The 15,407-nt window shown below is 30.6% G+C and overlaps 1 protein-coding gene across 1 annotated transcript; it reads left to right on the plus strand.

Moving 5' to 3' along the window:
* Window positions 1-571: 571 nt before the first annotated feature.
* Window positions 572-4,250, plus strand: LOC120067774 (rop guanine nucleotide exchange factor 3-like). The gene is made up of 7 exons (XM_039019356.2): window positions 572-1,400; window positions 2,112-2,228; window positions 2,421-2,575; window positions 2,859-2,933; window positions 3,040-3,336; window positions 3,440-3,784; window positions 3,906-4,250. Exons 1-7 carry the CDS (start codon window positions 1,103-1,105, stop codon window positions 4,023-4,025), a joined length of 1,407 nt encoding a protein of 468 aa, XP_038875284.1. The 5' UTR covers window positions 572-1,102; the 3' UTR covers window positions 4,026-4,250.
* The last annotated feature ends 11,157 nt before the right edge of the window (window positions 4,251-15,407 follow it).

Genomic DNA, 15,407 nt, shown 5'->3' on the forward strand with positions numbered 1-15,407 from the left:
CATTAAAAAGTACGATTAATCAAAATGAACCAAAAGTTTTAATGTTAAAGTAAAAAAACCTTGACATATTGTATCAATTCTAATCATAAACTTTCAAATGAATAAAAAATATTAATGATAAAGGAAAAAAAACCTTGACATGTTGTATCAATTTTAATTATAAACTTTCAATTTTATTATTTTAAACCTTGAACATAGAAAATTGTATCAACTTTAGCACTCAAGTTTCAATATCGTCAATCTAAACTTCAAACTTAAATAATTGAATCAATTTACACCCTCAATTAAGTCTTGTAAGTTAAAATTGACATAATCTACTGAATTTGAGTTTTAAATTAATGAAATTGAAAGTTTAAAGTTAAAATTGATACAATTTACCAATTTTAAAACTTAAAATGATGAAATTTAACGTTTATAATTGAAATTGATACAACTTCCAAAGCTTAGAATAAAAAATATATATTCTTTCTGAAAAAAACTAAACATTAAGACCAACCAAAGTATCTATATTTAAAAATATATTAAAAAAGAAAAAAGAAAAAAAAACCAAACTGCATTCTAAACTACAACCATTCTTATTGTTTGACCATAATTTACCATATTATAAATTCTTCTAACCCATTTTTAAAGTATACTTTATAACGTGAGTAACTCTATTTTCCCTTCTTTTTTTTTTTCTTTCTTTTTATTGTGTGTATATATATGTTATATATTGTTTATGTATTATATGTAATATTTACAAAAATGTGTGAAGAACTCCATTTCCATGGCGAAATAGCTCTGTTTTTCTCCATCTGGGTCTGCCTTTTTTGATCGAATAAAGTTATCGTCGATGTCGGCCGGGCAATTCCTCTGCCTTCATCTTCCATTTTCGTGGTCCTAAAGTTGCAGAACATCTTCCCTCTCTTTTTCCAAAAGAAAATAAAAGATTTCAGAACGGAAAGAAAAAGAGAAAGAAAGCAAGAAAGCAAGAAAGCAAGCAACCAACAAGGAGGGAATTCCAATTCAAAATCTGTTCCTCTGTTTTCTTCTTCAAATTTTCAAACCGTTTGCTTTTCTTTTTAAAAACCCCTCATCGTTCCCACTGATTTTGGCTTCAAAAATGGAGAAATTTCCCATCTCTGACGAAAATTTCCACCTGGGTTTTCGTCCTTCCTCGTCTTCCATGGATCTAAATGATCAATCCACCATATCTGAAACCTCCGGCCAGTCTCCGGCCAGCGGCTACTCTTTCTCTTACTGTAGAACCAGCTCCGACGCCTCTGCCTTCTCTGACCCCACCACCGACGACAGCAGTTTCTGCATTGAGCCCTCTCCGGCGATTCTGGCCAGACAGGGCACCAGAAAATATAAACTCTCCGCCGGAGACAAGGTCGACGATCAAGACGCCATGGATTCCGGTGAGGAGTTTTCCCCCTTTTTTAAGTTGTTTTTTTTATTGTCGGTTAAATTTTAAGTTCTTATCTTCTCAAATTTGTGTTGTTTTTAAATACCTCCATTTTTATTACACTAAAAAAGCTTTAAAATTTTCTTAACATTCCTTGGGCCAACATTTGATTTTTAGTAATTAGAATTTTTAAAATTTTAAATTATAAATTCTACTCTCACTTCTAAATTTCTTTTTTATGAAAATGAATCTAACTCATTTGAAATAATAGTCATTATCAACCTTGAGCCATTCAATCTCCTATCTTAAATATCTTAAGAAGAAAAAAGAAACTTCTATTATCACAATGTCTATTTCTATCACGATCAAATTTAAAAGCAAGAAAAAGTCATTTTTAAAAATCCAGTTTTGTTTTTAAATTTAGACTAGTAAGTCAATCTTTTTTTTCAAGAAAGATTGAGAGAAAATAAATGTAAATTTTAAGAAACTAAAGACTAAAAGTGAAATAGTTATCAAAATAGTCTAAAATTTTAACCTACCAACTTAATTTGTAAACTTTTATTTCCGTGTCCAAGAAATTTATGAACTTTGAAAAGTGATAATCACTTTAAAATAGTTCTAGTCAAAACGAATCAAATATGTGCTACCAACTTCAAAGTCAGAGATTCAATCTTTCATTCACGTATGGTTCGTTTTAAAAGTTTAAAGATTGTGGTGGTTGCAGAAGTGGAGATGATGAAGGAGAGATTTGCAAAGCTTTTACTAGGAGAAGACATGTCAGGAAGCGGAAAAGGGGTTTGTACGGCAGTTACAATTTCAAATGCTATTACTAATCTTTATGGTACGTAAGATTTTGTACCTTTGTTTATCAAATTTTGATCTCTCCTTCTATTGGTAAACGTAGCTAACACATTATTAGTTAACCATATATCGATTTCTCAACAGTTTACGTTTTCTTGCTTTATTTAGTTGTCGATTTTTTAACAAAGAGATAAGAATAATTGTGTGTTTGTTTGTGTTGATGAATGATCAGCGACGGTGTTTGGACAGAATCTGAAACTGGAGCCATTGCCACCGGAGAAGAAGGCTATGTGGAAGAGAGAGATGTGCTGTTTGTTGTCTGTTTGTGATTACATTGTTGAGTTCTTCACTATATCTCAAACTTTGGAAGATGGAACTTCAATGGAGGTGATTCTTTCTTTCTTTTTTCTTTTCTAAACGTCTTTAAATATATTTTGAATGTTTGGGATTGTAAACTCAAACACATCGAAATTGAAAACTGTGAGTTTGTTTAAAGGTATTTTTGAAACGAGGTAATAACCGTTTTCAATCGGTCTTTAGGGACTAAAAAGGTAATTTTCGGGAAAAACATAAGTGAAAAAAACAGGAAACTGTTTCCAAGCAGCCTTGGTTTCTTGTACTTTTATTTTAATGAATCTTACAAAATTATGAAATGATGATGGTGTTTTAGGTGTTGAGCAGCAGACAAAGGTCAGATATATGTCTCAACCTTCCAGCATTGCAAAAGCTTGACCTGATGCTCTTGGTAAAGCTTATTAATGACAGCAAAAAATGGTTTGAAAAAAAAAAAGAAACTAATCTGGTTGAAATATTTTGAGAGTGATCAATGAATCTTGTTTTCCTTTTGGCAGGACATTTTGGATAGCTTTCAAGACACTGAGTTCTGGTATGCCGAAAAAGGAAGCATGTCGTCGAACTCTAATCAGTCGAAATCTGGTTCGTTTCGTCGACTGTCATTGCAAAAAGAGGAGAAATGGTGGCTGCCAGTTCCTTGTATTCCTTCATGTGGTCTATCGGAGAAGGCAAGGAAACATTTGCGAAATAAACGCGAATGCGCAAATCAAATCCACAAAGCTGCTATGGCAATCAACAGCACCATTCTTGCTGAAATGGAAATTCCAGAGTCATTCATAGACACTCTTCCAAAGGTCATTACTCCCCTAACCGTATAATTTTCGCTTTAAGAGCTCGTCGAAACCAACATAGTATATCCTTTTATTTTATAACTTCTAAATTATCCATTTTTTTCAGAGTGGAAAGGCGAGTATAGGCGATACAATATACCGTTACATGTATAGTGCAGACAAATTCTCACCCGAACATCTGCTCGATTGCTTGAACATAGGATCCGAACACGATGCGCTCGAACTTGCAGACCGGATCGAGGCTTCGATGTATACATGGAGAAGGAAAGCATGTCTGAGCCACTCAAAATCCTCATGGGAATTGGTAAAGGATCTAATGGCTGAAACTGATAGAAGTGACAAAAACACTATCTTGGCAGAAAGAGCCGAGACCTTACTTTTGTCCTTGAAACAAAGATTCCCTGAACTTTCTCAAACAACCTTAGACACTAGCAAGATTCAATACAATAGGGTAAGTTACCTCTCTATGAACTTTCAATTTATGTTGTCTTTTTTTTAAAAAAAAAAAATCTCTCTCTCTCTTAAAAACACAATATTTGTACTAAAAAACAAATGGTTTTTTTATGTTGTAGGATGTAGGACAGGCAGTGTTGGAGAGTTACTCGAGAGTGTTGGAAGGATTGGCATTCAACATTGTGGCTTGGATTGAAGATGTTCTTTCTTCTGATAGGTCCATAAGAAACCAAGAGTAGGACCCTCCTTTGTTACCAAGAAAAGGGAAAATAGACTATTTTTATAACATTTTAGAATTGCCCTTTTTCTTCTTGTTTCAACTTTTAGAGTATAGATGAAAGTGAATAAGATCTTTTCTTCTAATGTTTAGTTTGTTAGGTGTTTTTTTTTTTTCCTTTTTAGAGTCGTTTGTTTATACATATATGGTTACAATTTGTATAAAAAATATATGGTCAGTTTGGTAATCCCTATTTGTAAATTATCGATTACGCTTTAGGTTGAATTTCACATTATTTTTTTTAGACTCGATTTTAAAAAAATGGTCATTTAATTAAATAATATTTTTCTTGAGTAAAGGATTGGATTATCAAAAATTTTCTTGTGTGAAAATTTACCATTCTAGTTTATACTAAATCAAGAATCTACTCTTTCGAGTAAGTCTATCATCTAATGAGATATATTTGTTTTTTGGTATTGGTAATACCGTTCACTACTTTACTTTGGAACTGACTTTCATAGATTTATTTTTTCTACTTAAAAGACAATAGAATAAGATTACTTGCAAAATTTATATCTTAAATTGATATAAATTTTTAATCATGCTATTATAATTTTCACTTAAACAAATGGGTTACTTGGGACATTGAGTTGAGATATGATGTCTGAAGTTCATATATCTGTATTCGGAGTGTAAGATTATTTAGAGTTGAGTTCATATGTCTAAGGGATCTAGTGCAGTTTTTCAAACTCTAAATAATATGTTTTTATGAGGTTTATTTTCATTTTGAAACTTTTTATTCAATAATTTTATACGTCTTTGTATTGAATAAAATATGGATTGCAATTTTTTTGTTTTAATTTTTAAAATTTTTCTTTCTTTCTTTCTTTCTTAGTAATGAACAACAACTAACCCACTACGTTTCTTGCAGGAATATAGTTAAATGAAATGGGAAATAAAGAGAAATCAAAACTTTTGATTCCTAATTTTTCTCCATGAATTTCATAATCATCTTCTTCTTTTCTTCCTCTTTGTATTTTTACTCTATCATTAATTTTTCTTAACTAAATCTCCCTCACCATCTTAACAACCAATTGAATGTTACCACATTTCTTCAACAATTTCACTTTTATTCCCTCCAAAGTTGGAGGATCATCAGAGAACAAATCTCAACTTTTCACTATTTCTTGACATAAAATGTTCTAAGAAAAAATCTCCATTTTATGGGTTTTTTTTTGTTTGTTATATATTACATACTTTCCCACATATTACTAACACTAATTTCATATGTGAATTCAATTAAATAAATATATGTTTTTACAAATTTCTACAAATAAGTATTACACTTAATGTAGACAAAATAATATTATTTATATAATGAATAACCCTACAACATACTTTAACAGTCATGGATCTTCTAATAGACGTAAGTAGTTGTCGAAGTTGATTATCGAAGATGATTTTTGCTAGAGTTTGTAGTTGGAGGTGGTTATCGAAGCCAAAGTTAGTCGCGTAAAGGTGGTATTGGAGTCGGTCATCGAAGTTTGTCGTCATAGGTGATTTTCAGAGCCCAAAGTTGGTCGTTGGAGTTAGCCACACGAAAGTGGTTGTAGAGGTTGATCATCAAAGATGATTTTCGTCAGAGTTTGTAGTCGGAGGTGATTGTCGGAGCTCGAAGTTGGTCGCATAAAGGTGGTATTAGAGTTGGTTGTCGAAGTTGCTCACTCGAAGGTGGTCATCGAAGTTGATCATCAAAGGTAATTTTTATTGGAGTTTGTAGTTGGAGGTGGTTGTCGAAGCCTTAAAGGTGATTGTCGGAGTTGTTCATCGGAGTTTGTTGTCGGAGGTGATTGTCGAAACCTAAAATTGGTCGTCGGAGTCGGTTGCACGATGGTGATCGTCGGAGTTGGGTCACTGGAGTTGTCAACAAAGATGGTTGTTGGAAGCTGAAATTGGTCGCTAGAGTTGTCATCAGAAGTGGTTGTCGGAGTTGCTCGCTAGAAGGTAGTCATCGAAGGTGATTTTCTTGAAATTTGTAGTCGGAGGTGGTTTTTGAAATTTACGAAGGTGGCTGTCGAGTTGGTCATCGGAGTTTTTTGACGGAGGCGGTTGCTAGAACCCAAAATTGGTCGTAGGAGTTGATTGCGCAAAAGTGGTCGTTGGAGTTGGGTCACCGAAGTTGTCATTGGAGGTGGTTGTCGGAGCCTGGAATTGGTCGCTGAAGTTAGTGCCGAAGTTGTCATCGGAGGTGGTTGTCAGAGCTTAGAGTAGTGGGTTCTCAAAATGTTGCAGCAATAGTTAGTAACAGTGGCTGAAGGGCTATCAGATGGGTGGAGCCTTGAAAACATTAGAAGAAGGGAGAGTTGGGTGAGTTAGTAAAATATACCAACTCAACTCCATTAACATCTAAAATTGGTGGACCAAACATTGAATTGATATATTATACCCACTCAATTTATGTTGGTGAACTAAACACCCAAAAATGATTTAGAAACTTTAAAAAAAAAAAAAAAGTTTCTAACTTAAAAAATCTATGAAACTAACTTTCATGGATTTTTTTTCTTCGCGACAATATAATAAGATCGAATATTTCCTAACCTAAAAAATCAATATCTTTCATGATTTAAATTGATATAAAATTTTAATCTTACTATATCAAAGTAAAAAAATATATATATATATTTATGAAATTGATGTGATCAATTTGTGAAAAAGATATTAATTCGAAAGGAGCTCACCTACAACAATAACATTTTGAAAACCAACAATGCATAAAATTTTTCATAGATAAGATTAATGCAATTAAGGTCCTATTCAAGGTAAAAATCTTTTTATCTTTGCTTATTTATTTAAAATCATATCACAAAATAGTTATTTGAATCAATTTTCATCTTTCAAATATTAAATTAGTCTTTGTATTTTAAACAAATATATTTGTTTGTTTAGTTATTCAAAAGATATATCTGACACTTTATTTTGTTTAATTATCCATTATCATTAGTCATTTATTTGTCACGTCATCATGTTTAAATATTAATGACAAAAAATTAAATAGAATCTCAATATTCTCCCTTTGTATTATTTTGAAAACCTAATCATGTTTTTTGTTTTTAATTAACAAAACCCTCTAAATTAAGTGGTCATGATATATATGCTCATACTATAAGTTATGTTAATCAAGCCTTTATTGAGAATTTATTATACTTACATATAACAATGACATATCATAAATAGTTAACTTTATTGATCAGTATGGCTGAATCAAATTAACTTAGAAGAACACCTTAGAAGACCCTGACTTTTGCCTATTAATAATATTGCATTAATTAATTCATTTGCTACATATGTATATTTGATTCGATGTTTTACCCTATTTACTAAATCATAATTCAACTTTTACTTTTCTCTTTAAAAATACTTTTATGTTATCTTCATTAATGAAGCTCTTATTTGATTTTTTTTTTAATATATCTAGCCATAAGGTTAAGGCATTAAGAAAAATGTAAAGAGAAATTCGACTCGAAAATGTTCAAATTAACTGTTTGTTTGGAAGACCTTGTGATCTTTTAGGATTTCAATTGATTTTAAACAAATTTCAAGTGATTTCAAATTCTGTTTTTATTAATTAAAAAAAAACTTTTCTGACTAAAATGGTTGGATTTCACAAGATTTCATAGGTTTTACTTATTTAACCTTGTGAAGCGTCATAACTAAAGGCCTGTAATAATAAATTCTTAATTTTCTCTTCTTTTTCGATTATTTTTTAGACACAAAATTTTATATATATTCATTCTAAATTTGTTTCATTTCAAACCAAATAATTAATTTTAAATGACTTTTTAAATTTCAAATGATAAGATTTAAAATCATTTCTTAAGGTAATTAAAAACCATAACATCCTAAAAGGATCATAGATGCTTTAATCATTAGACCACTTTTATGTTGGCATTTAAATTTATGGTTTAATTTCATGAAATTGAAAGTTGACTTGACTTATTTACCTATGCAGAAGGGTAAGAAATTAAAGAACTTCTTAAATTTTAGATGGATTTATATTATTATTTATAAGAAAGTATCATAATTTTAATAAAGAAATGTGAACCTACCATTATACTCAAAATCGACACGTTTATAGTAATTTAATGTGTGTATGGTACGTGATATAAATTACTTTCAGTAAACAATTATTGAAAAATTATTGCACATATATTACACGGCATATCATCAATACTAAGCTTCTTGAGTTGAAACATCTAATAATTAAATATGGTCCAATGAACCAATTTATTTCTCAAACAAAAAGGGACCTATTTAAAGAGGTATACCTTTAGAAGTTATTTGTATTAATTAATTCATTTAATAAATGTACTTGATTAAATATTTAATCATTTGAGTGATATTATATTTCTGGTGCGGCTCACACTTCTACTTCACTTTTCCTTTGATCAATCTTTTGTCTATATAACTCTGGATCACAAAAAACCTCAAAATTATATTCAAGCAGTTAAGTCTTTTGTGGGAGTAATTCTATGTCGGTGAACTTCGTGGTCTTGAATCAAATAGGACTTGGTCTGGATATTTCATAGTCCTTACCACTCGATAAAACTCTTACTAGATGTAAATGAGTATACAAAATTAAATATATTTTGATTGCTATAAGGCATTTAATTGCCAAAACAGCAATGAGTTGACCATCATGATATACTGAACGAGATTTGACGTGGTTATTGTTTGTCTCCTCCTCTCAATTACTTCATTAATAATCGATTTCTTCATTAACTCAATGTCAATAATGTCTTTTTATATAATGATAATTTACGCAAGGAATTCTTTATGGAACTCTCTCTCAACTTTTCTTCCTCTACTTACCCTCAGTGTTTGTAAGTTGCCTAATTAATCTATTCATGGGCTTAAATAAATGCATTGTGATCATCAATCTATTTCTTTATATATACTCGTAAAGTTTCTCAATTTACATCCTCATTTGAGTTGATGATATTGTCTTTACTGAAAATAATGACAAATTATATCCTCGAAACAAAACAATTTCTTGCTCAATCCTTTTCCATTAAGGATTGAAGTAGCTAGTTTTTCATTTATAAGTCAACACAAATATACTCTTAATATATAAGGCTAATTGGTTATGGAACCTCTCATTTTTTATGGAACAACACCTCCATCTTGACGACGGGTATCCACTTTCTAATACCTCACTTTATGGCCATTTCATTGATTCCTTCACTCGACTTAACATTTAGCATGTTGATAACATTCTAAGTCAATTTTATGAAACATTCTCACCCATCTAATATCATTCATAAAGTACATCATTCAGGTCATCAAGATGGTAACTAGTGACTTATCCACTTACTATGTTTAAATTGAAACATTGACATTCAATTTATTTAGAGATAAATAAGTAGTCAAAGGTTAAATTATAAATTAGCCTAATCACCAAATATATCTAGTGACATTATAAGAAAGAGACTCTTTTCCAATGTGGGTAATCATCGGTAGAGATCCAAAAACACTCGAGAGCTAATCTCCCAACGTCATATATGTCGTCAAGGTTATCGTCAAAACAGGCCAGTCAAAAGATCATCTCTCGACACCAAAATACAGACCATCGAGAAAGAAACTTACTCCTGACAACGTGTATGCTTTTGTGTTGGAAGTTATTATATCTCTCAATGCTTTATATTTTTGGTCGACGGTTCTAGAACTCTTGATGGTCTTGTATAAGCATCAAGAGTTCTATCATCACCCGATGGATTGTTTTACCATCGAGAGATTGAAACGAGTTGAAGAGCCTACTGAATCCTCTTTACTCCTTACGCCATGTGTCACAATGTTAGGAAATAGTTTATTTGCTGACGATTTATCCAGCTTTATATGATGGGAAATAGTGTGCTAAAAAATTTAATTCGTTAGTTAAATTAAATTTGAGATTTCAATAATATAATGGTACCTAAATAGTCAATCTTCTTATGCAATAAATTAACAAAAAAATTTATATGACCACAAACACAAGAGGTATTGTAACGACCTGGCTCCCTAGGACTTAAACTAGGCCATTACGTCTATACATGTATATAATTTAAATTGACAATTTTTCATGACGTAATAAAATCAAATAAATAGCATAAAATAATTAAATTTATTAAAACTAAATAATTGAAATTCATTTAACATAATACCCTTAAACCATAAAACAATAATAGAAAATTCTTTTAAAAAGTTTAAAAGCACAAATACCAAAACTTCAAGTTCAAGCATCAAGACTAGCAATTTTAAAACATAAAATCCTGAAAACATGAGCAGAAGCATATGACTAGTCTCAGTGGCTCGTTTACAAATTTTCGCTTATCATTCGCCGGTGTGTTCTTACCTTTACCTGAAAAAGTAACATGAGAAATAATGAGTATAAAATACTCGGTAAGTAACCCCACTACCAAGGTTAGGCTAAACATTTATGTCCTCTAAATGTCATTCTCTAGTGGGACATTCATAAACCTCTACTGTCCATAGGATGGTCATGTAATGGATAGTTGAACCCGCCCTACCGTAAGTGAGATGTACCCACAAACCTTTGGTGAATCTCGAAGGAAACACAAACCTCTAGTGAAGTCCAGAAGGAGGTCACCATCTCTGGTGAATCATGGTGAATCCCAAAAGAAACACAAACCTCTAGTGAATCTCGAAGGAAACACGAACCTCTGGTGAAATCCTGAAGAAGATCACTACCTCCGGTAGGTATCTAATTACGGGTAAGGGTAACTATCAATATCATAAGCATAACATGCATCATAAAACATAGTCCCACAAACATGCAAATACATATCATCATGCTCAATGTTCATCTAGCAAATCATATAAACAAAATAATTTAGTTCATGCTTGCACTCGTAACATGCTTCAAAATACAATTAAGATCAGTTTATTTATCCTCATGCATCTTGATGCAAATAGTCTTAGAATCATCAAAATCATTATTAAATTTATCGTCTGACACAAAAGCAGTTCTAGTAGTAAGATTACTTACCTCAAATTTGGTCACAAATTTTAATCCACATAATTAATCTTCTCAAAACCTTTGGAAGACTTGAATCAACCCTATAACATAAATTACATATTTTAATTTAGCAACCCTAACCTAAAATAATGAATACATAATTTAAATTAATCATTTGGGGTCTAAATCCAATTAACCAAAATAATCCAAATATCTCCAATATAACTTTACCGAAATTGTGGCTTGGTCCTAAATTAATTCCAAACCCAATTCTTTTGGCCACCTGAACATAAAACAAAAACCCATATTTAATAACTTAAATTTCCACAATTACTCTTAATCCAAAAAGAGCCAAAGTGCTAGAATTCACTTAAAAACTTACCAAATTTTAACAATTTTTCTACCGAAAATTGGTCTCTAACTTGATGGCAATTTCTCAAAATTTTCCAAATCTTGATTTTGAAAGTCCAAACACAACGACTCCCAATTTTAATTCGATGTCCTGAAATAAATCCCAAATTTTCTTTTAATCCAATTTAAATTCTAAAATTCCTCACTGAGCAATAATTCAATTCAACCTTCAACAATCCAAAATAATTCTCAAATATTACAAAATAACTTAATTTAAATTACATAAAAATTTGGTCTCAAATATTACAAAATAACTTAATTTAAATTACATAAAGATTTGGTGGGATGTCTCAAGTAAATTATTCATATATAAAATATAGTAAAAAGAAATTAAATGACCATTCAAATTTTACAAAACTAGGTATTGTTCTAACAAGTTTGCATAAATTAAAATATCGTTAATACACATGAAATTCAACAAAAACGAAGAGGTTATTTGGAAGTCACATCATTCCACTTCTCTACATAAACACGACATTTAAATTCATCCATGACTTTAAAACTTGAGCGACAATATATTATCATTCGAAACTAATGAATACAAAGTATAGATATATAAATAAAAATAACTATACCCTTCATCAAAGTAACAAATTATGAACAAAAAACCATAAATATAACTAAACCAAGAGAACAATATAACATAACACTAAACAAAAACAATTCACTCTTTAAATATAAAGTATATAGACATATAACTCAAACTAAACAATGTAAACCAACCTCCAAACTGAAGCACATGAAATACAAATCACACTTGCACCATTTTAGCATTTTAGCATTTTCAATTCAAGAACATAAAGGTGATGGAATAAATCATCAATATAATTACAACAATAATTCTTACATGCATAATCACACAAGAAACAATCAAGTACAATCAAACATATAACACTCAAACACACATAACCTTGTAATCACTCTCCCACTCAAACACATAAATAAGTCAAGTTCAATATAATTCTCCCACTTGATAAAACCACACTTGAACACATAACTAATTTCAAGCATATAACATTCATAAAACCAATCAAACAAAACCATTTTAAACATGACAAAAGTGATTTAATAATTTTAAAATCACTCCCAAACATGTACAAAAATTAGTAATAAAAATATTTTTAGATTTAATAATATATTCGAATTGGTCGATTCGTCCCAAATTAATTTTAAGTTAACACATCATCCAACTCAAGCCATTAAATTTTAATTTAGTTGAATCTATCCAACCCAAATAAATTCATAACGTAACTCAAAACGATAACATTGAGTTGGGTAAATTAAGTTTTTTAGGTCATCTGATTTATTTTTACTCACTTATATTTCTTTTCAACTAAAGTCATGTTTTCTACTCCTTAATCAAATTGTTACAATCGTAATGATTTTTTTTTATTATTCATAGTTTATAAAATCTTTTTAACTAGTCATCGGGTAACGTATCTAAATGGCTTAAGGCCACGTTTATTAAACCGTGATAAAAGTTGGCATAATCGGAATGAGATTTCATTAATGGATTAATCGTAATAGGTCTGAACCGTAAACACAATTGGATTGTTGTTGACCACGTTTACCTAGAATTAATTTGTCACATTTTACTATTATCATTACTGTTTGGCCCTAACGGTAACAATAAATGTGACAAATTAATAATTTTCATATTGTTATAGTAACAATATTTGTAACGGTAACAATAAGATGGTGTATTCCACGACAATTAAATTCAACATCTTTTATAGCTCAATACAAATTTCAAGATGAATTCTATATCTAATTACGATTTTGGTAAGCAAGTAAATAACAACAAAAGTAATCAACTAGATTCTACTTCTACCTTTTATAATACTATTCATGGATTATTTTTCAACCGCTGTAAACTTGACCTTAGAGTAAAGCAAACATGGCCTAAATAGTAAGAAATTTGTAGTAGGTGTTTTTCTATTTATATGTATATTCCTTTTTAAAACTATTTGCAAATATAAATTATTTTCTGAATTACCTTAAATACATTTACCTTCTTTACTTTTTTTCTAAAATAACCTTATTCTGCCCCTTCTTCCTCGTCGTCCGGCTTCTTTCTTTACGTTAAATCTATTTTCTTTCTTTCTGTCTTTTTCCATAGTGGGGCTTCATCTTCCCCCTTCTTTTTCATCGTTTTCATTTTCTTTCTGTGCTTTTCCAAAGTGCCACTTCTTCTTCTGAGGTTTCATCTTCTTTTTGGTCGAGCTAATGTGCGCTTTCCAGGTATGTCTTCTCCATTCTGCGTCGCTCAATTCTAAGGTTTTCTGCTTATGATTTCTTCTTTCTATGTTCAATTTTGTATTTCTGACTCACGATTTTGTATGGTTTCATCCTCTTCTTGTGTGATTCTTTCTCCAATATCTAGGTATTCGATTTCTTACTCTATTTTTTATTGGATGTCTAGGTATTCGGTTTCTTCTTTTGTAGGTTTCATTGATTTTACTTGAAGTATGCTTTGTTTTTTTTATTGATTTCCTCAGTTTTCTGGTATGATCTGCTTTAATTTTTTCTTTGAGTGTTCATAACTTAATTTCTGTTTAGTTTATATTTAGGTTTTTTTCTCCAATCAGTCATGAACTTCCTATCACTGATATTAGTAGTCATGAACTTCCTATCACTAATATTAGTAGTCAGGAACCTATCATTGATATTAGTCCTCTGATGATAGATACATATCATAGTGTATCAATGATATTAGCCTATCACTTATAGATATTGTTTTCTATTTATTCTACTAGTCTAGAATGTCATGGGTTTAATTGTTGTTTCTTGCAATGATTTGGAAATATGATTAAGCTTGCAATAGTGGTGTTTCATAGTGGACAGTAGGATGATAAACATAATTACTTGGTTGATAAAATTATGTGTTTTGAGAGTTTTGTGAGTTTGATATTAAAGGAAATTCAATTGGAAAGTATCTATTTTTTCAATACAATTATCGATCTCATTGGATTTTGGTATCAATGACATTCAAACTGTGGTTGAAATTCATGAAGATAACGATGTTTCTTGGTTAGTAATGTTGGTTTCGAGAAGTGGGTTCGTGCATATTGTAGAAGGAGAAGATATCAGATGATTACTACAAACATTTCATAATGTTTAAATACAATTTTAAAAGAGCTTAGAGATTTACCTGTGGCATCACTACTCAATTCAATCAGACAATTACTTCAAAAATATTTTTATGATAAAAGTAAAGTTGCATATTGTATGAAATCTGTTTTGGGTTGAGGGGAAATTACGAACACAACATCATATATCAAGAAGCTTCACTGTAAGAGTTACTTGTTTTCATGGGTAATATAGCACAATTTGTCAATGATTGAGTTCTATCAATCATAGACTTCTATCATTGATAGATTCAAATAGTTGGATTTTAATTAATTTCTTGTCTATGTGTCATTTTTCTCAAGTTAATGCAATTAATGATGTCGAATTTCAAGTAATTGATGGAAACAATCATTTTATGGTACATTTAGATTCCAAATCATGTACTTGTCGTGTTTGGGATCTTGATGAAATTCCATGTGTCCATGCACTTGCTGTTATTCGTGGATGCAACATGGATACTTACTCATTTGTTCATAAGTATTTTTTGACAAGCACCTTGATTTCATGCTATGTTGGATCTGTCCATGCTAATTGGAAGCCTATAGGGATTGACGTGAGTATATTACCTCCAATTGTTAAGCGCCCAACAAGCCGACCTCGAAAACAACGAATATTATCAATTGGCGAGCAAAAAAGTCAGACAAAGTGCAGTCATCATCGTATTGGTCATAATCGTAGAACTTGTAAATTTCCACCATTTATACAATGATGCAACATTTAATATCAATATGATCTTTATAGATGTGAACGTGTAGGTTGTGAACATTTTTAGAATGTTGTAGGGTTTGCTATTTTTACCATTAGTTTGATTGTTATATTGTTCATACGAACATAACATTCTGCTTAGAAATA

The sequence above is a fragment of the Benincasa hispida genome, chromosome 12 (assembly GCF_027475165.1).
Source record: "Benincasa hispida cultivar pf3 chromosome 12, pf3_genome.v1.1, whole genome shotgun sequence".
Lineage (NCBI taxonomy): Eukaryota > Viridiplantae > Streptophyta > Magnoliopsida > Cucurbitales > Cucurbitaceae > Benincasa > Benincasa hispida.

Excerpts from the sequence above, each read along its gene's own strand:
- LOC120067774 (XM_039019356.2), top strand. The coding sequence starts at position 1,103 with ATGGAGAAATTTCCCATCTCTGACGAAAATTTCCACCTGGGTTTTCGT. Across the intron at positions 2,576-2,858 it reads AAGATGGAACTTCAATGGAG|GTGTTGAGCAGCAGACAAAG; the intron begins GTGATTCTTTCT and ends ATGGTGTTTTAG. Across the intron at positions 3,337-3,439 it reads TCATAGACACTCTTCCAAAG|AGTGGAAAGGCGAGTATAGG; the intron begins GTCATTACTCCC and ends CATTTTTTTCAG.